We start from the raw sequence: 26,175 nt of genomic DNA on the forward strand, positions 1-26,175 counted from the left end.
TTCCAGTCTCATAGGAAAGGGTCTGAATTTCTGTTTAATTTTTTTTAAACATTTGCAAAAAATCTCTAAAAACCTTATTTCGCTTTGTCATTATGGGGTAGTGTGCATACATTGCTGAGGATTTGTTTTTATTGAATACATTTTAGAATAAGGCTGTAACGTAACAAAATGTGGAAAAAGTCAAGGGGTCTGAGTACTTTCCGACAGCACTGTATAGATCATTGTGTAAATGCCCGAGGTACATAGCCTACAGCAGGGTTCCCCAATTGACATTTTTTCGAATTTTCATTGTTGGACATAAAATACTGTAAAAACACCAGGAAATCAGCTCCAAGTGATTTTAATTTTGGATATCTGTTCATAAGTATTGCCACACATAATAGAGAGACACGATCATATACAAATGTAAGCAAAGGTTTCAAATTATTACGTTTTAGTCAAATACTGGGCAAAAACTCGTTGAATCAACATTGTTTCCAAATCATTGTGATGACGTGGGAATCAACGTGGGAAACTGATTGGAATTTAGTATTTTTTTTCACCCAACTTTTAACCTAAATCCAAATGGTCAAATGTTTTGTTGATTTCACATTGAATTCACCTTAGTTGACAACTCAACCAAATCTAGATGTTTGTGCCCAGTGGGATGATTCTCTCACTCCCTCTCTCTCTCTCTCTCTTTCCCTTAGATAACTGTGACAAAGGCTCACCAGCGCCCATAATTCCACCAGCTCCTATAAATCCACCATTTGACATTGTTGTTTTTCAACCTCACTCAGACGCATCTGAGCTAACTACACTGTGCGCCCTTAAGTACACAAATGTTTGTGTGTTCATTTGTAAACAAGTTATTGTTTAATTATAACTTTGCGTGAACTTTGCTGATCAGTGGGGCGAAGCATGTCTCCCCTTCAGCGTGTAATTATTCAGCCCTGTTCACAGAGCATAAAGCACTGCTCATCCCTCAGCATGGCCATCTCACATGCCTTCATTTCACTGGCTGTGTCCCAAATAGCACCTTATCCCCTATATAGTGCCCCACTTTTGATCATAGCCCTATCTATGGTCCCTGATCAAAAGCAGTGCTCTGTATAGCGAATAGGGTGCAATTTGGGAAGCACTCACTGGCTGTCTCCTCAACAGAAACATTAACAGCATTTTAATGGTTCAATGTCTCTTATGATCCTAATTGTCAAGATAAAAGCATATGGTGCTGAAAAGAAGGAGGGGGTGGATCTACATGTTCTTTTTTTATTCTCACATCTAAAATGGATATAATATAATAATAATAAAGGCATGATGTTAGCAATTTGTCTGTCTTTACACCGTATACATGCATTGTTGTCCCACCCAGTCTGGTCTCCTTCCAAATCAATGCTGGGTAAATCAGAGAGGACACAAAGTCACATACAGACAACTGTCATGGTGAGGCCTCCCTCAGGCAGGTTAGGTTGAATCTCTCTCCCTCTCTCTAAAGATGAGCAAAAAAAGACTATATAAAATAATACAAATACTTAGCTATATTGTATGCTACATTTAAAAAACAATTACGTTATTTTATCCCCCTTGCTAGAATAATGACACTTAGCCTTTTTCTAAAATGCTTTATGAGATTGGAGAACACATTAAGAGGGATCTTAGACCATTTTCTCCATACAGAATCTTTCCAGATCCTGGATATCCTTCCTCTGTGCTTTATGGACTGCCCTCTTCAATTCAAATCACAGGTTTTCATTAGGGTTCCAGTCCGGAGACTGAGATGGCCATTGCAACATTTTGTGGTCAATTAACCATTTCTTTATGGATTTTGATGTGTGCTTGGGGCTATGGTCTGGCTGGAATATCCACTTGAGGCCAACATTCAGCCTCCTGGCAGAGGCAACCAGGTTTTTGGTTAAAATGTCCCGGTACTGGGTAAAGTTCTTGATGCCATTGACCTTAACAAGGGCCCCAGGACCAGTGGAACCAAAATGGACCCATAACATCAAAGATCCCATTTTTTACAATAGGTATGGGGTTCTTTTCTTATTTATGCTTCTTTATTTCAACGCTAAACCCACCGCTGGTGCGTGTTGCCAAAGAGCTCTATTGTCATGTCACCTGACCATACCACCAGTTCCAATCAAAGTGCCAATGCTGTTAAGCAAACTCCAGGCGTTTACATTTGTTCAATGACACGAACATAGAGCTCTTTGGCCATGCACACCAGCGGTGGGCTTTGCTTTGAAAGAAAGATTATCACCCTTGTACTTTTGACCTGAACGCATTTCCTCTTCACCTTTGAGACCACACCCCGCTCCATAAGTCTCACACCAGTTCATTTTCAGTTCCTCCCTGTCGCTCACAACAGTTACGATGGCATCTCTGTCTATGTCAAACAACAAATTCTCACTGAATCTCTTCGAGAAGATCAGCGAGAGGAACAGCGAAGGAAACATCTTCTCTCCTCTGCTTCGGCTATGGTATTCCTTGAGGCCAAGGGCAATCCTGTTACACAGATATCAGAGGCGCTGCACCTCCACAAAGCTGATGGTGACATCCATGATGGGTTAAAAAAAACTCCTGTCTGAGTTGAACAATGACAAACCCCATACACACTGAGCCTGGCTAACCGCCAGTTTGAAGGGGCCAGGGGCAATATTGCCGCACGGATGTTAGAGACCCTGCCCCGCCACAAAGCTGAGGTGTTCAGAAAACTCCTGTCTGGGCCCCGTACGCACTACCCCCTATGCACTGAACCTGGCAAAGCCTTTACAAAAGCTTTTCTCTGTGAAACTAGGAAGTACTACGGTGCCAGGTTAGAGTCTGTCAACTTTGAGTCCAATGCAGAGGCAGCTAGGGCTAATATTAACTGGGTGGATAAAAAGACAGAGGGAAAACTCCAGGACCGGTTGCAAAAGGAAGCTGTCAACAACCAAAACTTGTTGGTGAATGCCATTTATTGCAAGTGAGGCAAGGAGTTCAAGGAGAGATCCACCAGAGAAGATCAGTTCAAGGTGAGAAGAAATTAGAGTAAACCAGTGAAAATTATGTATCAGGAGAGCATGTTCTGCTTGACCTTAATCCCTGAGGTCAACTGCTAGATTCTGGAGTGATCTGAGCATGCTCCCAGAAGAGATAGAGGACAAACTGGGCTGGAGAAGCTGGAGAGGGAGCTCACATATGATACATTTGTTGCATGGACCAGGTGGGACATATGCACTTCCCCAGATTGAAGATGGAGAAGACCTGCGACCTAAAAGCAGTTCTGGTCAGCATGGGCATGATGGACTCCTTTGAAGAGTTCAGGAGCAATTTCTCAGGTACGTCACCCAACAACAACCTGGAGATGTCGGAGTTGGTACACAAGGCCTTTGTAGAGGTGAATGAGGAAGGCACCGAAGGCTGCAGCTGCCACAAGGCGGTCTCCCTGATCAGTAATGTTAAATATACTACGTACCTTCAAAGCAGACCACCCCTTTCTGTTCTTCATCCGCCACAACAATACTCAAAACATCCTCTTCTGTGGCAGGTACTGCTCCCCTTAAAGTGATGCTACAGAGGTTTTGTATAAACGGGCCCCCAAAATGTTGCACAATTGTGTGTAACGTCATTCATTTCATATATGTTACGTCCTGCAAAAAAAATATATGTTACGAATTCCAATTCATACAATTGGACTTTGCAATGCTTAAGGGTGATCGTCCTTGTAAACAACGTTGTCATTTGTAATAATTATGTTAATTTATGTAATCTCGGTTAACCCAGAAGTAAAATATTGTGTAATTTGGTCAGCTGCATGATTAACTTCTGGGCCAAAACGTGTTAGAAGTTGAGAGTTTCGGCAAAGACGAAGGCCAAGATTCAATCAGATCAAGCGCTAACCAGCGATAGCCAACACCCGCATAGCTGATGTTTTGGCAGTGTAAGAGGTGGAACTGTGTTGGAATTGTCAAATTGGCAAGGAGCTGCTCTTGTGATCATTGTCACGAAGCCACACTCACCCCACTTGCATTGGAAGTTCAGAACGTGAAAGTGTACGCTATATAGAAATAATGACACTCAAATTGAAAATCATTAAATGTGATCATGAGGATTTCCATCAGCCTAATCGAGGTGTAGATACAAATTCACATTCCAGTGTTCGGACTTGTAAACATGGCTGTATGGCATTTCTCTTTATTAAAGTGACTTGGTGCAGCCAATGGCAATGTCTGCTTTAGGTATAACGCTGGGAGCCGCTTCTGGATTTGACAGCTCAAAAGTAGTCCCACCTCTGACACTGTCAAAACATCATCTATGCGGATTTCGGCTAAAGAGAATCTGAATATATTTCTCCCAAAGCCAAAGCAACCCCCCTCCCATGCGCAAAGCACTTGAATTGAAGCAGTTTAAGCACTGCCTTCGCCCAATCCTAAAACATCCTAATAACAAAATAGCAGAACTTCTGCTGCTTGTCATCTCAAGCATCCCATTCAGTTCCAACTGATTCTTTGGTCTACACGCAGAATCTGCCTACAAGAGATTATACTGTTATTTTATGTTTGCGGAATTGTTTAATAATGTAATTATGTTGCATAACAATGTCTAATCTTAATTTGAACATTTGTGTTTAAATTGTGTCTGAAAAAAACTACAAAAGGTTTGGCAACCTACAGAAACATGTATTATAAATCATAAAATCATATATAGCCCATTTCTGGCTGTGGTAACTAGTGGAAACCATAAATTGAACATCAAAGGAACCCCACCTTTCTGAAAAAACTATAGCTTGGACAGAGGGAAATTTCCAACAGTGACATCACTGACCGCATGCACTGCTTTTTCACGCAAGTGTGCCAACAAGATCTGACCTTTTCCACCTAGTTCCAGCAACTATGATGGATCCGTAACCAGGCCAAGCTTGGTTTGGTTCGGCTCAGTAGTGTGAAAGCTCTCATTATGCCATGCTTAGATATTTGCTTGTTAGACCAGCAGTAACCACAATAGTTCAACATCATCTGTTGGGAAAGTTCACATCTGCTCCTTCCTTGTTTAGGGTTAAAAAAAAATTGACTTCAGAACTTTTAATTTAAGAGGCAATAATTTCATCCAGACTTTTTACTTCTAGATTCATCTGGCCTGGCTCTTGCAAAACAAATACAAGCTAAACTAATTGCTGAGGATCCCCTACGGATGCATTAGGATTATAGTAGAGCATGACAGTGAAAAATCAAGCCGCTGCATCGAGCAGAAAGTCTCCATGAATCACGTCTTGTGTGGGGGGGGGGACAGGCAGCGGCGGTGGTAGTGGCGGATCAGTAATCATCGGGGAGGCAGTCCAAATGAATACTTCACCGGCAGCCGCCTCGTTCTCCATCATTAGGGCACATTACAGGGCCACAATATACATCATTAAACCGGGCACAAACTATTTATTAAAAGGCAATTAAGGAGACAAGAGTATGTCACTTCTCCCTGTAGTATTAATAGGCAGTAAAACGGCAGAGGCTTAAGGCTAATGCTGAACTTCCAGTCAACCTGACTAATGGCCTCTAGTTGTTCCAAAAACACAAGATGACCCTTTGCCTGGCTACCCAAACTCCTTGCTCTGGCCTAATGCTTTGCCACGCCCACAGACATTAGTTCCTTCTCTGCAATGAGTCTGGATCTGAGTAACTCCATGATAATTTCTAGAACAGAAAAAACATTCTAACCATTCTGATTGGTCCCAGAAACCGATGGGCTGAGCAAAGAGCCAGAACACACGTGTGTAAAGCCGATGGGTAAATGGGTGAAAATGTGTCAATGGCTTGGTTACTCTGATTGGTTAGAGGTGATCCAATCACTGATTACTTTGTTTGGTACAACACCCCTCAATTTGACATCACCACAAACAACTTCAATGACGGCAATCTCAGACTGAAGTTCGTAGCAAACGAAAGAGCGTCAGCAAAAAAAATCAGTTTGAGTCGTAAGGCAAGAAGACTCTACCCCTACCCTTCCGTATAGTTATTTCTGTTGAGTCACCGCTCATGAGAAGGCACCTCAGAAAAAAGGGTTCTACATCAAACCTTTTTCATGTAAAGAAACTTGTCATTTTAGGGTTCGTTGTTGGGTGAAATGGTTCCAAGAAGAATTATCCTACAAGGGACAAGCCAGAGAACACTTTCTATTTAAAGAGTGATCAAAACAAGGTGGTGTAATGTCAGCACAATGTACACTATGAGCCATAAATACAAGGCAGTCAAACCTGGCATTTCAATGGATATACAGTTGTGGATAAATATGTAGTCTCAGTCATCAACCTTCTGTTTATTTAAAATGAAAGCACCCAGTTTTGTCGTAGTAGAGGTGCAACCTTTTTTCAATACTTTAGAGCGGGTATTTGCCAGCGAATCTTGATGACACCACACCTGACATTCACACTTAGTTAAGGGTACATTACTAAAGTTTTTACAAATGGCACAAAGTTTGACCACACACACATCCAAAACTAACTGGGAAAGGTCAATCACTGCAAAAAATAGCAGGTCCACATAAATAAATGCCTTTAAATAAAAGTAGCATTACAATGTGAAAATTGTGGTGACTTTGGTCAACTAGTGACCGGACAAAGGAGAGGTGTAGCAGGATGACAGATTGTGTGTGTTTGTTGTGTGCGTGTTCGTTGTACGAGTGTTAACATGAATATGTTTTTCAATAGTTTGCCTGTGCAGGTTACTTTAGTGATTTGAGTGCGACCAGACCACGTTTCCACAGATAAAAGAAAACGTCATCCAAAAAGCAGACGCTCACATAAACTGCCACTTAATAAAAAGGGAATTGAAAGATGGAGATAAGATTCTGTTTCAAATAAATATGGCTTTGCATGTGTCAATCAAGATGACAGATCTGCAATGGGTTTCTTCACTGGTCAAATAAAGCTATAGTGAGGGACCTGGGATTTGCTAGTAACTTTGGTAGAGGGCAGGAAGCAAAGCATTACAAATCACTGACACACAGACACCACATTCAGTCATGAATATAAGGCACAAAAATACTTCACATACTAGCTAGCATGTGCTCAAAATGAAACTTCAGGTTTTGCATAAAGGTAGATTCAGCTATACAAATTTCAGTAGGGCCGATATCAGGCCGATATCCACAACAACAAAGATAGTGAAGAGAGGGGATAAGAGAGGCTAATCTACTCCGCAGTAGTTGCCCCTCGACTAGAACATGTACAGGAGAGTGAAACGACCTCCCATGCACATGCGAAGACGCTCTGTGTGGGAATGTGGGTGCTCACAAGTACAGCCTATTGTATAGCGTTTATTCCTCAATAGCTTTGTTTCACACTGCTGCTCGTATCGCTGAGTCTCAGTTTAAAGGAAATGCTTCGTAGCATTGGAGATGTGCAATAATATACTACAAGATCAATAAATAATTAAGGAAAGTGATATAATTTTACAATCATACAATTTGCACAATATTCAACATCAAATACACCCCAAAAATGTTTTGTCTCAGTATCAGTGCCAAATGTAATTTTTATGAACTCCCATAATTTATGTTGTCTCAGAACAAACTGTGGCAGTGGAAATCAAACAGGACTCAAATGTTTCGCTGACAAAAATAAATAAAAACAATATAAACAAAATAAAAACCCTGAGATTTCAGATTCAGATGCAACATTGAGGTCACCCATTTTACTAACTGCGTCACAGGGGGGGGCAGATGACAAGCAGCCACCAGATGTGTCAGTTACGAGCTGACCAATGATGAAATCTAGTGGCTTTGGCAGCCGTGACCCTGATTTCAACCAGTTTTACTCTTAAGACTCTTTCTTGCATTCAGCAGCTTGACACAAGGAGACTGTGTTGAGGTGTGGGTGAGGTGTTCAGCTGATGCTTAGGGCACCACAACACAACACTCCTAACCATTCAGTCCACATTACAATAGGCCTCAGTGCTCTCAGCCATCAGGCCCATTCATTCTACCCACTGGAAATCCAGTAGTACTCTACCCCGCTAGTCTAAATTAGCACCTCCCCCTGGTGTCCCTGTGTCACTGCCCCTGTGTGAGGGTGGGGCTGAGCGTGGTCACTGGGTAAAGCTCTTCTTGATGGCCACGTTGGGGAAGAGTCCGCAGAGCTCTTGGACGATGCGGGCGTCCACCTGCGAGCAGAAGGACACGTCCAGGAGGAGGAGCTTAGGACACGCCTGCAGCAGCTTCCTCAGGGAAGAGGAGCTTACCATCCGGGTGCCTGTCAATCAACAACACAAACATACCACAGGAGTGAGCAACATTAATGTGACCACTCAGAAATACATAGATTAACCAGATAGGCAATTACAGACAAATAATAGTGAATACTGTGTTTTAAACGCTCCAAGTAAAATACTTTATCAAATATCGGGTGTGAACATAAAATGACTTTATATAAACTTGTGTGAGACAGAGAGAAAGAGATACAGATTAAGAAAGAAAGGGGGAGGTAGTACCCACCCAATATGTCGAGGTGCTGCAGTGCGGGGCAGTTGGCAGCCAGCTCCTCAATGTCTGAGTCGCACACGGTGCGGTTGGCGGTGAGGAAGAGCTTCCTCAGGCACGGCAGGTTGCGGGCCAGGTGCTGGAAGCAGCCAGAGCTGCTCTGCAGTGTGGAGCACCAGCCCAGGTCCAGCTCCTCCAGTAGTCTGCACCCTGCAGCCAGCTCGGCCAGGCCGCGCTCCGTCAGGTTTCTGCAGCGCCACAGGTCCAGGGAGCGCAGTGAGCGGCAGCGGACAGCCAGCATGCTGGCCACCACGTCATAGTCGTCTATCTGAAAGGAGAACATAGGGGTGGTGACCTCAGGGCTGTCAGCTAACATAGAATGACTGAATCAATTGTCATGATTCTTGATTGTGGTTAGGAGTTAAGCTGATCCTATAAATGTCTATCTGGCGCAAGAGAAGGGTATGATAGTGAGTGCATTTGTGGGGGGAATCTTACCATCACACAGCTCCCCAGGTTGAGGTGTCTCAGCTCAATGCAGAACGTTAGGATGCTCAACATGGCTGTTTGCTGCAGCAGCATAAACAAAGCGAGAGAGAGAAAATGTCACGAAGTTGAGTTAAGTTTCTATCAACTCACCCAAAATATGATGATTGCACCCCTTTTTGTACACACACAGTAAAATGAGACTCAGGAATGTATGTCAAAGGTGTCACTTCAAAAAGTACAATAAAACAGGTCTACCCATGTTATTCAATATCTCTCCAAGATGACTTGGTCTGGCAAACACACAACAACAGTATTAGGGTAGTATAACATTTCAAAATGTAAATAAATACATTTGCTTATCACCTATCCACCATTGCAAGACAGGGATAGAGGTGAGATTTCAATGTGGAACTGTCAACATGCCACCGAATGGCAATTGAGTGTGCGTGCCGTGTGCTTTAGCAAATATCTCGAACGTGTACGTGTGTGTGTGTGTGTTGTGGTCTCTTTCTTTGCCTTTTGACAGTCAGAGAACTATTTAATTATACCAGCGACAGCTTAATGACAGACAACAGGGCTGGATGACACATAGGACTGCAGACACACACACACAGCCTGTTCAGTCTGCCTGCAGTAAACAACCCGAAAGCCTAGACCTCAACCTCACGGCACTGGAAAGACTACGGTATGGTGTCTGCCTTAGGAAAAGGCTGAAACATGAAAACAACACTCAGAAATGCTCTGTAAGGTTTTGTAGCAAGCCTGGGCGAGAACAGTGACCCGAGCTCTGAGTTCATTACAAATGATGACAGCAGAGAATTAGTCCTACGTAAACCACAATGATGCCATCCACAGGTCATGCATCTAATAGGAAACTCAACTACCTCTTAACCCATTCACACCGCCAATATACCCATGTGCATTAGCCTAAAGATAAGGCATAACTTGTGTTACAACATCGTCTCAGTATATGCAACTCAGCAAACGCTTTTAACCAAAGTGACAATGCAGTGAGTGCATACATTTTTAGTGTGTGATCTCTGTGGGAAATGAATCCACAACGTTAGCGCCGGCATCATGCTTAAGTTATGGGTGCCCCAAGGTTCCATACTCGGCCCACTACTGTTTACAATCTATATAAATAACATCGGTAATGCTGTAAAATGCAGATGAAACAGTGTTCCATTGAACCATCGGTTGGCCAAGCCTTTTCACACTTGAAGTCTGATTATAAGCACTGCGGAGGACACTATTGGATCTAAAGCTAGTACTAAATTCAAACAAAACACATGCTTTTGTAGAACAGGAGAGAAATGCTGTTTAATGGCATGAAGTCTTCATAAAAGAATTGCCTCCACACTTCTATGGTTGGATTTTTGGTAGGCTACTTTGAAGCAGGGTAAGACTTTTCTCGTTACAGGGAAGTAAAACTTTCAGGTTTCAAACAATTGGCACAACGGTCTAAGGCACTGCATCTCATCCCATCTCAAATGGGAGGCTTGGCCTAGCATTCCGGGTTAATTATGAGTTGAACTAGTTAAATAAAAGGTTAACAAATTTTTAAAAAATACAGTAACTCTTTTTAGTGTGGCCATCAAAACAGTTAACAATTCTAAATGCAATCGTGTGCTATTTGTTAGGCAATGACTGGGCTTATAAAAGGATGTTTCACTCCAGTAGGCTACCAGCTTTTTGAGGAGCTGCTCTCGAGCTGTCTGACAGTTGACAGGCCATTCCGCTCCTCAGACTAGGCTCTGTATGATGTACGTGTGTGATAAGTAAGATGCATGATTATGGCTAACGAAAATACACACTTGCCAATTTAATTCCAGTAAATTATGCAAATTAACCTACAGACCGATAAGCATGACCGGTCAAATGCATTTTTGGTGGCTAACCGATTAGCATCCCTATTTAGCATACAGTGCCTTCAGAAAGTATTCACACCCCATTGCTTTTTTCAAATTTTATTGTGTTACAGCCTGAATTTAAAATGTATTAAATTGAGATTTTTTTTGTCACTGGACTACACATAATACGCCATAATGTCAAAGTGGAATGTTTTTCAAAATGTTTACAAATTATAATTAAAAATTAAAAGCTGCAAGGTCTGGAGTCAATAATTATTCAACCCCTTTGTTCATGGCAAGCCTAAATAAATTCAGGAGGAAACATTTGCTTAACAAATCACAAATTGCATGGTGTGCAATAGTGTTTAACCCTTTAAACCCCAATATACATTCTAGAATGCTGCTGTAGATTACAGTGAATTTTCAAGATAAAGCTCATTCTCACACATTTCAAACAAACAGACATAGCTCCAAAACAAAGAACAAAATGACAATTACAAGTTAACTTATTATCGAATAGCTTGGGCTCTTTAAAACTATGACACCACATTCATGTCAATGGGAATAACACTCATTTTGTCTTCCATTGTGTAAAGACACTATCAAAAAACAATTAACACTCAACACAACAAAAAAATCCTAGAGTTTTACATTTCAGTACATCTGACTAAATTACTCACCTAAAAATGTACCAAGCACAACCCATACTTATAAATATTATTTACATATGAATAAATCAAATTATCCAAAATGTGATCAGAGGACAATATCCAGAAACTATTTCAAAACACACACACAAAGTAGTCCATTTGATTGACAATGATTCTTACTTCTGTAGAAATGCAAACAACTATTCAGAGCCTACAGTATTTCAAAATGTAGGTAACCTCTCTCAATAAGATTTAGTACAAACCAGGGCTGACACAAAATGTAGAAATAGTAGCCTACTTTGACAATTCAGTGAATGCAACAAGTATTAGATAGAGACGGAAAAAGAGAATATACAAAACACAACAACTGTTCAGAGACAAAAGACTTGTAGGACAAATTCATATTTCACACTGTCACTTTAGCGTTTGCATTTAGCCTACAACATGGAACTTCTAGATGCATGGCCCCATCCTGCAAAGTGGCATAGACCACCCAAAAGGAGGTTTCTACATATCTCCCATTTTTTACACTGCGTCCACTCTGGATACACACAAAACACCCTCTCTTGTGCCCTTCAAACTTCACCTGCTTTCAAATGAGCTACATCTTGGTTCACACACCCTGGTGCCACACCCGTCTCCCCTCTTCCTGCCACTGTAGCAATATCAAAGTGAATGCACAAGCAGCATTTTGAATGCCTTCAGGGACCAGCGCCTGTGTTTTCTGGGAAGGGGCCTTTGCAGGATCCCTCATAAAATGTACGCTTCAATGTTGAGCATCCCCCAAAACACATACGTCCACCATTTTCTACCTGTGCGTCCAACATTGTAATAGGTCCTCAGTTGGTCAAGATGGTCAACCCCGCCAACGTTCTTGTTGTAATCCATTACAAGCTCTGGAACAGATAGAAGTTCCTACTACTTTTAAAAACAACTCCAAAACCCATGCCACTGTCACTTTAGGCCCAGGCTGTGTGGTACAAGGGTGAATGGTGGGACTTAAGGTAGACACGCCATGGAAGTGTAGGCTCCCCTCTCGGGTGTGCCCCCTCTCCCTCTACTCTTGTCTCCCTCCTCTTCACATCTCTATCCCTCCAATTATTTCTCCCTCCTATTCCTCCCTGCCTTTTACTGCTGAGCCCTGACTCTCCACATCACTTCCCTCACTTTCACTGACCTGGAAGAACAGTAACAGAGGGAGAGGAGAGGAGCAACAAATAGGATACAATTGTAGTCAGGAACATAATCTCTCTCCCCGTCTCGCTCTTCCTTCCTCTACACACACTCTTCCTAATAAGGGGTGTCCATAATAAATTGTGTGATAAAGTTAGCTACACGCCTCCCATTCCACACATGCACGCACACACACTTTCTCTCTCCTCCAATCAACTCCTGCTTTTTTGCCTGAGACTAACTACAGAGTTCACCAATGTTAGGCGATTTGTTACGAAGCTGGGACAGTTTCCAAATGAACTGCATCGGTAGAAACGGGACAAAACAAGCAACGTGTTAGCTGGCTATCTGCACCTAGCAAACCATAACCTAAGACCGACAGATAAACACAATTTACTCTAGCCTTCATTGCAGTGGCTAGTTAGCAGGTTGTCTGTAGTAGTGAAAGTGACAGCCGAGGTTGACGTTTCGTGAGCGCCGTCCAAATGTACCGCTACACACAACTTTTCTTGCCTGACAGATGAACTAATTAGCTGTAGCAAGCAGTTTCCATATAATTACATTGGTAGAAACAAGAGAAGACAAGCAACTAGTTAGTTGACTATATACAGCTAACGTTAAACACTGCAACTATTTCCATGAGATAGAGAGCAATCATTCGAGCTTGACCACTGGCACGGATGTGCAACCAAATGATGATTTACTAATCTGTGAGCTATTCCCCAAGTTTCACAGCAAACATTGAAGACACCAAACTGCTGTTTACTTATTTCACTCACCTCGACATCATCACTTTTCGAAGAGCAAGGACGTGTGCGGATCACCAACCAACATAGATAAAGCCTCTTTCACAGTGAAAAGTCATGTCTGCTTCTGCGATGTCATATTCAATAATGAAGTTTTTTTTTTTAAGTAAAAATGACAGCATACCCTGTTTCCGGTTGATGACAACAGCCACGGCACTACGACAACAGGTTGTTAGAAAGTTCATTTTTCAATATTGACAGAGATATTGTTAGAAAAACAAGGCCGTTCGTGGCGTTACAGTAATTTAAAGAAAGGCCGTTGACGGCCGTTTGGGTTGTAAAAGTTCATATGATTTTTGAAAGACTACCTCATCTCTGTACCCCAAACATACAGATAATTGTAAGGTCCCTCAGTTGAGCACTGAATTTCAAGCACAGATTCTACCACAAAGACCAGGGAGGCTTTCCAATACCTCACAAAGGAGGGCACTTATTGGGAGATGGGAAAAAGAAAAAAAGCAGACAGTGAATATCCCTTTGACCATGGTGAAGTTACTCATTACACTTTGGATGGTGTATCAATACACCCAGTCACTACAAAGATACAGGCGTCCTTCCTAACTCAGTTGCCGGAGAGGAAGGAAACCACGAGGCCAATGGTGACTTTAAAACAGTTAACGTTAGAGTTGAATGGCAGAAAACTGAGGATGGATCAACAACATTGTAGTTATGCCACAACACTAAACTAATTGACAGAGTGCAAAGAAGGAAGCCTGTACAGAATAAATATATTCCAAAACAAGCTTCCTGTTTGCAACAAGGCACTACTATAATACTGCAAAAAATGTATCAAAGCAATTCACTTTTTGTTCTGAATACAAAGTGTTATGTTTGGGGCAAATTCAATACAACACATTACTGAGTACCACTCTCCATATTTTCAAACATAGTGGTGGTATGCTTGTAATCATTAAGGACTGGGGAGTCTTTCAGGATAAAAAAAATCAAATGGAACGGAGCTAAGCAACAGGCAAAATCAGTGAAGACAGTGAATGTGGCAGAGTTACAGTTTTGACTTAAATCTACTTGAAAATATATGGCAAGACCTGAAAATGGTTGTCTAGCAATGATCAACAACCAATTTGACATGGCTTGAAGAATATTGAAAGGAACAAATGGGCAAATGTTGCACAATACAGGTGTGGAAAGCGCTTAGATATTTACCTAGGAAGACTCACAGCTGTAATCATTGCCAAAAGGTACTTCTACAAAGTATTGACTCAGGGGTGTGAATACTTATATAAATGAGATATTTCTGTATTTCATTTTCAATACATTTGCAAAAAGTTTTCACTGTCATTATGGGGTATTGTGTGTAGATGGGTGATTTTTTATTTTTATTTAATCAATTTTGAATTCAGACTGTAACAACAAAATCTGGAATAAGTCCAGGGTTCCATTCAGAAGGCACTGTACCTCTATCTTTGTGCGGTAGAGCACTAGCCGGCGCAGTTGGGTGAGCTTGGAGATGTGTGTAAAGGCCTGGGGGTGGAGGCGGTCGCACGAGGACAGGTTGAGCTCCTGCAGCCCGGGACACGTCTGGGAGATGACCTCCAGACAGGGTTCACTCAGGAAGTGACAACACGACAGCTCCAGACACACCAGGCTCCCGCCACATGCCTTCATGAAGCTGAGGGGGAGGAGGAAGTCAGACCGGTGTTGTGGCGTGGCAACACAATATTAACAGGGAAGTTCCGGATTTGACAACTTTATGTTAGTTTCAGTCTCAAGATTTATTAGTTGCATATACGGGATACACATGGTATACGCCGTCCAACTAAAAAATGCTTACTTGCAGGTTCCTTCTCGACAATGCAACAACAATAAATAATAAAAGGTACGAATATGAACATAAAGTAAATGGCTCAGTAGAATAAAGATTTTAGCACAAGTAAAATACAGAAAGGTACAATTTATAGTCCAATATTTACACAGATGGCTCCTCACCCTGAAATCAACAGATGTGATGGGCACACACATGCCACACTGAAGACGGAGACCAATGAACCACAAACGTCAAGATCCTCTAGCCCCCCAATCCCATAACTCACCTGCTGAAGCCAGTGAGGGTGAGGGCTCCGCGGTTGCCGGTCCAGGAGAGGTTGAGTCTCTGGAGCAGGGTGCAGCGGCCCTGCAGGTGGCCCAGGGAGGTGTCACTGAGGCGAGCCCAGTATGGCTGCAGGCTCAGCTGGATGTACTGGAGGGGGTCACAGCAGTGCTGGTGGAGTAGCTTACAGGTCTGGGTTAGGCGACATAGGTCGGGCAGGGTCAGGTGGCTGACTATCAGCTGGATCAACTGCAGGGGGAGAAGGAGGGAGAGATAATTACAGAAAGAGAATAAGAGAGAAGGGAGGATGGTGGGAGAGGGGGGTAGAGGGAGAGAGAAAGATAAATAATGGAGGAAGACAGAGGGATAAGGAAAGCAAGAGAGAAAACAAGACAAATGTAAACAGACGGGATGATGTCAGGAAGAGCAGGTTAATATAAAAAAGTGTATGTGGCACACACACAAAGCAATATTCTTGTGGCAATGAAACTGCTTGTTTGTGCAATATGGATGTGTGCTTCTCTCAGTAAGACAGAGGTAGAGAGAGAATAGATGTGTGTATGTGTGCAGTGAATAAACAATACCCTGTTGAACACAGTGTATCAGCAAGCAGATAATAGCTATATTGTATTACACACACACACACTGGTTTGGAGAGTAGTACATAAAACCAAGAGAATAGCCAGTGTTTTTAAGCTTGTCTTAGAAAATATGACATGTCTTTATGACATGAAAATTACTAAGCATAATATCAAATATCTCCATGGGTCCAAGCCAGTATGTTTCGGTCTATGGGAGATATATTTTGTCCAATTAAGTCCACGCAAAGTGCAAAAACTGCCCAAGATATCCTAAGCATAAACATTTTCAGTAGATAGGACTACACTCAAAGCTGCAATATGTCACTTTTTGGGCAACCCGACCGAATTCACATTAAAAAAAAATCTATATCACATGTTATAGATCTGTCATTCTCATTAAAAGCAAGTATAAGAAGCATTATATCTGTTCTATGTGTGCTATTTCTATTCCATTAAGTTTCACTTCTGCATATTTTACTTTCAGTTTTGTACACCAGTTTCAAACAGCTGAATATAAAATATTTTTGGTTATGGAAAATATTTTTCATAGCGGTTTAGATGGTACAATGATTCTCTACACTGTACTTGCTTGTTTTAGTCACAAACTGAAATCAGGCGAACTATTCACATTTTTGCAACCAGGAAATGGCGGAGCGATTTCTGCATAGTCCATCTTTAAAACAAAAGCGAGAATTGTTTGGAAAACAGCATCTTGCAATTGTCCTGCAACTATTGCTGTTTCGTGGACAGAAAATGCAGCCAGCAGCCATATACGAGTGTTGTAGTATATTTGAGTGTCTAATAGCGTATTCTCCCTACCTCGTAGGGCAGTTTATCGAAGTATCCATTCCCCAGGTTAATGTGCTTGCCATCCCCGGCCTGTCGGAAGGAGGCTCCCGGGTCAGACAGCTCCTCATCACTGTCACTCAGGTCACAGATGTCGATCCTGGGCATCTTATAAAGGGAAAGGATGGGCCTCTCTTTCTGGCCGCGCAGGACGACGGCGTCCAGCTCTGTGTAGTACTTTAGCAGGGAGCTGTTGACCTCCACGCGGATCAAATTGGTGGGGAAGCTCAGCTGCTTGATGCTGGGGGAGAACTGCCTGGCCTGGGGGGTCAGCACCTTGGTGGGCTCCTCAGCCCACAACACCTCCCACCTGGGGACAGACAGAGGTACACCTCTCAGGAGGTACACACACACTCACCACTCTTTAATCTGAGACATTCATGGCAGTTTTCCCATACACATACTAAGCCTAGTCCTGAACTAATAAAACGTGCTCAATGGAGAATCTAAGTGGAAGTGCTTCTTATTCCGAGACTAGGCTTAATCTGTGTCCGGGAAACCAGCCCATAGAGTACAAACACGAATTTAGTTGTGGTCCTCTGTAGCTCAGTTATTAGAGCATGCGATTGCAACGCCAGGCATGGGTTAGAGTCCCAGGACTACCCATTTGTAAAAATAACATAAGAAATGTGCACCCATGACCTTAAAAAGGTCCAATGCAGCTGTTTTAATTGTTACACATAAATGATTTGATATTGAGATTAAGTACCTTACTGTGATTTCTTTTGACCATTTTAATTGATAACAAACAAAATAGTTTCTTAGCAAAGAGCAGTTTCTCAAGCAATACTTTTTCTAGGACTGTCAGAGTGGTCTGAGTGGGGAGTGGGAAACTGAAAACTAGCTGTTATTGGCAGAGAGGTTTGGAACTCTATCTTATTGGTCTATTAACTAATTAATAGAAAAACTCCATTCCACAATTGAGAGCATCTTGACTGGCTGCATCCTTGCTTGGTTTGACAACTGCACCTCCCTCGATCGCATGGCACTACAGAGGGTGGTGCGGACAGCCCAGTACATCACTGGGGCCGAGCTCCCTGCCATCCAGGACCTCTATATCAGACCGTGTGAAAGGAAGGCGCGGATAATTGTTAAAGAATCCAGGCACCCAAGCCATAGACTGTTCTCTCTGTTTCCACACGGCAACTGGTACCGGAGCAACAAGTATGACACCAACAGGCTCCTGAACAGCTTCTATCACCAAGCCATAAGACTGCTAAACAGATAACAAAATGGCTACATGGACTATCTGCATTGAACCTTGTATTACATTTTATTTTTGCACAGACTATGCACACACTCACTCTATGCCCAATCAGTCCTTAATTTGCTCACACACACACACAAATACTGACTGTAAACACACACACGCTAGTCTGTTACATATCCTGATGCCTATAACTCCAATTAAACGGTGTCTCAAATAGCCGCCTGTCCCTTTTAATAGTCGGGCATCGTCACACATTTCAGCCTGTTTCAAATAAACGCTGGGTCTAAATGAATTGTTTGAGGTTACCATGGACACAGCTTTGATATTCCTACAGTCATGTGCATTAAAAACATTCTTTAAAAATGCTGTCATCGATGCTAGCCATGGCGCCACCAAAAAGAAAACACGGCTTGTGAATACCGGTACCGCTCTCCATGGTGCTGAATGGCGAAATTGGGGTGTATGATAGGCAGCTTAGTCTTTGCAAGTCTGACCTGCGATAGATTTGTTATTATAATGGTCACAACAAACAATGTGGTAGTCTTTTCAAAATTGTATTGAGCAAGCGCTGTGTGCATTAAGGAAATAGACGACTGACTCAAATAGAAGCCTGTCTCATAATACGCACCGGTTGTGTTGAGAGATTGAAGTAAACGAACACTCCGGCTATTAACTTAAGTTTTACGGTATATATTTTTTTTAAACCTTCATTTTACCAGGTAAGTTGACTGAGAACACATTCTCATTTACAGCAACGACCTGGGGAATAGTTACAGGGGAGAGGAGGGGGGGGATGAACGAGCCAATTGTAAGCTGGGGATGATTAGGTGACCGTGATGGTATGTGGGCCAGATTGGGAATTTAGCCAGGACACCAGGGTGAACACCTCTACTCTTACGATAATTGTCATGGGATCTTTAGTGACCATAGAGTGTCAGGACATCCGTTTAACATCCCATTCGAAAAACCCCAATCACTGCCCGTTGGCATTGGGATCTTTTTTTTTTAGACCAGAGGAAAGGGTGCCTCCTACTGGCCCTCCAACACCACTTCCAGCAGCATCTGGTCTCTCATCCAGGGACCTACCTGGACCAACCCTGCTTAGCTTCAGAAGCAAGCCAGCAGTGGGATGCAGGGTGGTATATAGGGAAGGTGTGAAAGTGGCTATGGATGAAAAGCAGAGATTTCACAATAGAAGATTTGTCAAACTACTACTTTGTCATTTCTACAACCCGAGTCCCACACCACCACTGATCCTTACCTGACGTCTGTGGGAGGGTTCTGAGAGAAGGGGTTGAGGGAGCAGGCCATGATCTGGACAATGGCACCCGGGTGGTAGGTCTCCAGCACCTCCACAGCTGTGGGGTAGACGGGCTCCTCGAAGGCCAGCTCGATGTAGTCCTGGCTATGGAAGGCCTTGGGCGTGCGGCGGAAGGGCAGAGGTGCGCTGGCACACTGCTCCCACCACGTCCCGTAGGCCCTGAACACGGCCGTCTGGGTGAAGTCCCCAGAGCTGGGGTAGACGTTGGGCATGCCGGCCAGGTTCCACATGGTGTACGACATGCTGTTCTCACTGCCGTAGTGGGAGCTGAAGTCCAGCACCTCTATAGGATAGGATAAGGTTAGTCCATCTGATCCCAATCCACCAGACAAAAGCACACAAACACACATTTTGGGAGGAGCACAGTGTCAGCTCCAGTGCAGCACACCTGGAGCTATTTTAAGGGGTTGGACTAAGTGCCTTTCTCAAGGGCACAATAGCAGGTGAAAGATTATACCTTTGGCATACTGTTCCACCTCCACACTGATGGGCAGGGTGGCCCGCTGGCCTGACTCCACGGCCCGCCTGCTGGTCAGCGCCTCACCCCGAGTTCCGCTCCTGGACCGGCGCCGCAGACAGATATAGTAAAACATGCTCAGAAGGGTTAGCATAGGGAACAGTGGGTCAGGGGAGCAGTGGGCTGGGTGTGGCTTGTGGGATGAGGCCCCAGAAGCCCGCCTGGCTCGGGAGGTCGTGATCAACACAGCGCAGGCTACAGGCCTAGCCACATACAGGACCTGTGGGTTAGGGAAAGAGACAAAAAGACACACAAGGCAAGAGTTAGAAAAGCAAGACAGAAAAAGATTCCCCATTGATCTTCAAGTGCTAGTAGTAAAACCTTGGGCATATTCTTTTTTTTCTTCACAAATTCTTCACAAATAAGCAAATGTATCTGTCTAAGTAATGGATCGAAGTCAACTTTATAGCTTGCTATTACAATAATAGATTTGATTAAAAACTAAATGTTTCTTGCTCATGATGTTATTGAGTTCTTGACCTCACAATAAGCCAGATTCAAGTAACTTACACTGTGGTTCTGAAACTTGAAGCATTGTGGCACAATCAATAATTGCATAATTAATTTCAATCTTAATTTGAACAAGAGGGCTTTGTGTTGGTGCCTATTTCTTCCTATTTAAGAAATAAAAGGTAGGCCTACCGGTTTGACAGAAAGATTTAGGCTATAGGCTGATATGTCCATAGATTTGGTTGTTCAATTACTCCACCCACCATGCACTCTTTAAATAGCCTACCTCCATGTCAGTGAAGGGCTGTTAAGTTAAATCCAAGACTCAAATTGAGGGGGTATGAGAGGGTGCCATAAGCCTGCCTTTTATTAAAGAAAATGTCAAAAAGCAGAGGCCGTCTTTGTCGTCTTAAAACAGTGCCTTCGGAAAGTACTTTTCCCACGTTGTTAGGTTACAGCCTTGTTCTAAAATTGATTGGGGAAAAAAACAATGACAAAGAAACAGGTTAAGACATTTTCTCTAATTTATAAAAAATAAAAAATAAATAAAAAACGAAAATATCACATTTACATAAGTATTCAGACCCTTTACTCAGTACTTTGTTGAAGCCTTGAGTCTTCTTGGGTATGACGCTACAAGCTTGGCACATCTGTATTTGGAGAGTATCTCCCATTTCTTTTCTGCAGATCCTCTTAAGCTCTGTCAGGTTTGATGGGGATGCACAGCTATTTTCAGGTCTCTCCAGAGATGTTCGATCGGGTTCAAGTTCGGGCTCTGGCTGGGCCACTCAAAGACATTCAGAGACTTGTCCCGAAGCCACTCGCGCATTGTGTTGGCAGTGTGCTTAGGGTTATTGTCCTGTTGGAAGGTAAACCGTCGCCCTAGTTGGAGGTCCCGAGCACTCTGGAGCAGGTTTTCATCAAGGATCTCTCTATACTTTGCTCCGCTCATCTTTGCCTCAATCCTGACTAGTCTCCCAGTCCCTGCCGCTGAAAAACATCCCCACAGCATGATTAACCACCATTCTTCACAGTAGGCATGGTGCCAGGTTTCCTCCAGACGTGATGCTTGGCATTCAGGCCAGAGTTCAATCTTGGTTTCATCAGACCAGAGAATCTTGCTTCTCATGGTCAGAGTCTTTAGGTGACTTTTGGCAAACTCCAAGTGGGCTGTCATGTGCCTTTTACTGAGGTGGGGCTTCCGTCTGGTCACTCTACCATAAAGGCCTGATCGGTGGAATGCTGCAGAGATGGATGTCCTTTTGGAAGGTTCTCCCATCTCCACAGAGGAACTCTGGAGTTCTGTCAGAGTGACCATCGGGTTCTTGGTCACCTCCCTGACCAAGGCCCTTCTCCCCCGATTGCTCAGTTTGGCCGGGCAGCCAGCTCTAGGAAGAGTCTTGGTGGTTCCAAACGTCTTTGATTTAAGAATGATGGAGGCCACTGTGTCCTTGGGGACATTCAATGCTGCAGACATGTTTTGGTACCCTTCCCCAGATCTGTGCCTCGACATAATCCTGTCTAAGAGGTCTACGGACAATTCCTTCGACCTCATGGCTTGGTTTTTGCTCTGACATGCACTGTCAACTGCGGGAACTTATATAGGTAGGTGTGTGCCCTTCCAAATCATGTCCAATCAATTGAATTTACCACAGGTGGACACCAATCAAGTTGTAGAAACATCTCAAGGAAGATCAATGGAAACAGGATGCACCTGAGCTCAAAGGGTCTGATTACTACTGTAAATAAGGTATCCGTTTTTGTATTTTTAATACATTACTAAAAATCTGTTTTTGCGTCGTAATTATGGGGTAGTGTGTGTAGATTGCTGAGGATTTTTAAATTTAATCTATTTAAGAATAAGGGCAGTAACGTAACAAAATGTGGAAAAAGTGAAGGGGTCTGAATACTTTCCGAAGGCACTGTATAACAGCGCTTTGGTCCGCAATGTTTTATGCTAGAAACAAGCTGTAAAATACAGAGGAAAGACATGACTCGGATGCATATGGGAATATCATTGTTTAGTTGACATTCAGAGGCTGAGCTACAACCTTCTATAGCCGAAGAAACAAAAACTAGACTTTACTTGGGAAGTAATCTAATTGTCACCATCATTTGATTAAGCTACTCACTTTTTGAACAATAAAATATGTTTAAACCCAGACAGCTTTTAGGGAAACACTTGTAACCTTCTCTCATTAGGTTAAGCCACGGAAGAAGAGTAGCCAGCAGTTAAAACTTACATTTTTATGCGTGAGTAGACCTACTCTGTCTGCGTAGGCCTAACTTTTGAAGGTACCAAGCTCAGATTCCTAATGAAGTCTTAGATTAATTATTAACAGGGACAGTTTCGTTGCAAACAAGACACACTGATTTGGCATGCAATTCCACGTCATTCTATGTCATTTTAATACCACACAAATTACAGAAACTGTCCCTGTTAATAATTAAATCTGAGGCGTAATTAGGAATCTGAGCTTGGTACTTTCAAAAGTTAGGCCTGCCCAGACAGAGTATGCTTACCCACGCAGACAAATGTAAGCCAGCAAATACGATGATAGATTCACCCAATGTTTTTACTATAAATGAGATCTTTCCACCCCTACTCTTCTCCACAGTGAACCCACAACCTTCTGGCTCGCAGCCCTGAGCACTATCAAAATTTCTGCATTGCCATGTAACGCTAACAGGACAAAAAGTCAAAGAAGTGAAGGCAAATGGTAGACATATTCTCTGCTATCCATATTGTTTTATTATTATTTGGGGTTTAGGGGAGGGTCACTTGTTTTTCAAAGCATTCAGGGAGGGTTTAGGTTAAATATATTTTGCTTGAGGGAGGGCCATCCATTTTCATTTCAGAGGTCAGACTTTCTCCATGTAACCCTTATGATAACATTTACTCCCTAAACTATTCTCTACCTTAGCAGTATGTATGTTTTTTGGTTTGCTGTCTGTTTCTTCACAACGAACAGATGTTTGCTACAGTACCACTCTGCCACACGGTGGAGAAAATGGGCTAACTCTCCTTGATAACTAGTCCTGATGATGTCACTTTGGTTGGAGGTATGTAGCAAATGGGCTCAAGGAGAGGGATATACTACAAAGCAAGATCAATGAGTTAGCCAGCTAACTTGTCTAAATATTCTGAAAAAAACATTTACATTTTATTTTTTAAAGATGAGCTTGAAATAGGCATGGTCTGATTGACCCAACAACCAAAAACATATTTCTTAGTTTAGCTTTTCTAATGAACTAGATAGCTGGCTTACTTATTGATTCTGTGGTTCTGTGTCGCCAGTTGGTAGAGCATGGTGCTTGCAACATCAGGACTGTGGGTTCTACAGGGACCAGTATGAAGAAAACACATTCTGAAAATGTATGCACTCACTACTAGAAATCACTCTGGATAAGAGTGTCTGCTAAACGACTAAAATGCTAAATGTAGTACACCCCTCAGTTTTTGGTCAGATAGCACACAAAACACTCCCCAATGAGATCACACCACTCATGTTATTATCGAAGTTCACACTGTAGTTTCAGTGTTACACAAAAACGCCTAGCCTAGGCTTAATGTTACATGTCTAAAATGAGGAAGAACTGCTGTCGTGCTTCCTGCCTAACCATTCGGTTTTCCAATAACACAATCTTCCTCTTTGGTTAGGCCTAGGCTACATCAATGTCATAAAGCAATCATAAATTATAGCCTGCTCCACCACATGAATTTAGTCTCAAACCAACAGATTGGAAAGCAAGTTTCCTTGCAAAGATACTGGCAAAAGGATCAAAACATTTCAGCACCAGATAGATAATACCTTCAAAAAGTAAAATTGTTGTATTATTGATAAACAATACTTAAAGGTTGAGCTGAAACATCAAAGCTTTAGATGTTCCTTCACAGATGTGTGTCAAATGATCTTTCCTCTACTTCCCTCTCCGTGGGCCTACCCCCACCCCAGACAATTTTTGTAGCTAGAATCCCTTTAGTTTCCACAAATTCTTGACATAGCTAGCTAAGCTAACCCTACCCCAAACATCTGTCAACTAGCGAAAAGAACATGCCATTGCAGCAATGCCAGATATAGCTTGTTACGTCGTCGTCGTTGTTGTTGTTGTTACGTTAATTAGTTGTTCTTGTGATGTACTATAGCTAGCTAATGAGAAACCATGGAACACACATTAATTAACGTTAATCACCCAGGAATGTGGCTAGGTTAGCTGTGATTATCTTGACATATGGTGGACCAAAAATAAACATCATTTCAGCTAAAATTGATGCAAATGCTCACTTAATCTAATATTCAGAAGACATGATAATGACGTTTGTAACTGAATAACATGTTAGTGGATATTGTAGCCAGATAGCTAACGTTAGCTAGCATGATTTGTCTAGCTAGCAAACGACCAACTACTGTGGCAGACTCAATAATAAGAACAAACATAAAAAGGTTTAATATGTACTTACGTTAACAGTAGATCAAATTAAGCATTCATATAGCAAGACTGTCTTTGTTCCATATCTGAGATTATTTTAGCAGAAATCCTAAAACGGCAGACTTTTGTTCTCACTTCTGTTTACATCGAGTATTAATGCCTATGAAGCAGAGCATTGTGGGAATTATAGTCTTTTGTACTGGAAATATATTTATTCTGGTTGTGTGTGTGATTATAATCAGGAATTTAAAAAAAGTGTGAATAAAACATTTGTCTGTCAGAATTGACTGAGAATGTAGTGGTGTGACATTTATCCTCTCCTAACAGAGCACTCTCCTGCCACAACCTGCCTCTGACCTCTCAAGGCAGAGGGACTGCATTGTTGGCTGTCCGTCACTCACACACACACACACACACACACACACACACACACACACACACACACACACACACACACACACACACACACACACACACACACACACACACAGAGAGATTTTAAAAAAAGAGAGAGAGAGATATTAATGGATGCTTCTGGTCATGTCTTGGCTAGAATTTGCATAGATGAATGACTTGTCCAGTCACTTTGTCTCTCTGGTGCATTGAGGCCCTATTGTCACCACAAAAGAGCAGTGGGTCTCTACGGAACCCTCAGCAGCCAATCACAAGCCAAGCTCTCATTAGCAGGCGTCCTTTGTGGGTGAAGAGAGACGATTAATTACCTTTGACTAACAGAGCTGCATTTCTCTCTTTCTATCAATTTGAACCTTTTGGGGTTTTTTTGTTAAAAAAAAAAACATCATTTTCATGAACATCAAAAACTTTTTTTATATTTGAAGCTTTGATTTCAATTCAAATAGCCAAATATATTTGGCATCATAAATTAATTGACACGATTAGCATATTTTTCTTGTCAGACAAAAATGAGAAAGGAGAACAATTCAATGCGTTCAATTATATTATATGTTAAAAATTGTAATAATTTCCTTTGATTATTTCTTATCCCTAGAATCAGCTTTGAGACTGCTGTGGTCATTGGACACTGGCTGAGGTACATTACCAAGACACTGGAACAGAGGAGAGTATCAGAGGAGAAGCTGGTGTCCATCCAGCTGCAGAGTTAACGAGAGAAGAGGGGGATGATTTGGAGCCAGCAGGCACCGGGGCTGCCAGTTCTGTGATTGACAGTTCCTCTAGGCATCACCGCCGCCTAGCCTGTCTACTGTCAGGCCTTTGTTCCGGCCCACTGTGCACACATGCATATACACATGGGTGAGCACACACAAATGCAAATGACCACACACATATAGACACACACACAAAAAAAGTTCATTTCTGTCCCTGTGCTTTGCCCCAGCTGTCAGAAGCTTA

General features: G+C 42.5%; 1 protein-coding gene and 1 pseudogene across 3 annotated transcripts; one reads left to right on the forward strand and one right to left on the reverse strand.

Moving 5' to 3' along the window:
• The first annotated feature begins 2,651 nt into the window (after nucleotides 1–2,651).
• Nucleotides 2,652–3,527, forward strand: LOC112222580 (annotated as a pseudogene).
• A 2,725-nt stretch (nucleotides 3,528–6,252) lies between these two features.
• Nucleotides 6,253–24,991, reverse strand: LOC112223162 (F-box/LRR-repeat protein 4). 3 transcript variants are annotated; one of them, XM_024386186.2, is made up of 10 exons: nucleotides 24,836–24,982; nucleotides 23,643–23,711; nucleotides 19,864–20,143; nucleotides 19,347–19,689; nucleotides 16,849–17,185; nucleotides 15,453–15,697; nucleotides 14,818–15,031; nucleotides 8,932–9,003; nucleotides 8,449–8,761; nucleotides 6,253–8,206 (listed from the first exon to the last, which is right to left on the reverse strand). In XM_024386186.2, the coding sequence occupies exons 3-10, from the start codon at nucleotides 20,015–20,017 to the stop codon at nucleotides 8,043–8,045; spliced, it is 1,842 nt and encodes a 613-aa protein (XP_024241954.1). In that variant the 5' UTR covers nucleotides 20,018–20,143; nucleotides 23,643–23,711; nucleotides 24,836–24,982; the 3' UTR covers nucleotides 6,253–8,042. The 3 variants fall into 3 exon arrangements, with proteins under 3 accessions (XP_024241954.1, XP_024241953.1, XP_024241955.1); XM_024386185.2 differs by lacking the exon at nucleotides 23,643–23,711 and having other exon boundaries at nucleotides 24,836–24,991; XM_024386187.2 differs by lacking the exons at nucleotides 23,643–23,711; nucleotides 24,836–24,982 and having other exon boundaries at nucleotides 19,347–19,687; nucleotides 19,864–19,974.
• Between the last annotated feature and the right edge of the window lie 1,184 nt (nucleotides 24,992–26,175).

The sequence above is a fragment of the Oncorhynchus tshawytscha genome, linkage group LG23 (genome assembly GCF_018296145.1).
Source record: "Oncorhynchus tshawytscha isolate Ot180627B linkage group LG23, Otsh_v2.0, whole genome shotgun sequence".
In the NCBI taxonomy this organism is placed as follows: Eukaryota; Metazoa; Chordata; class Actinopteri; order Salmoniformes; family Salmonidae; genus Oncorhynchus; species Oncorhynchus tshawytscha.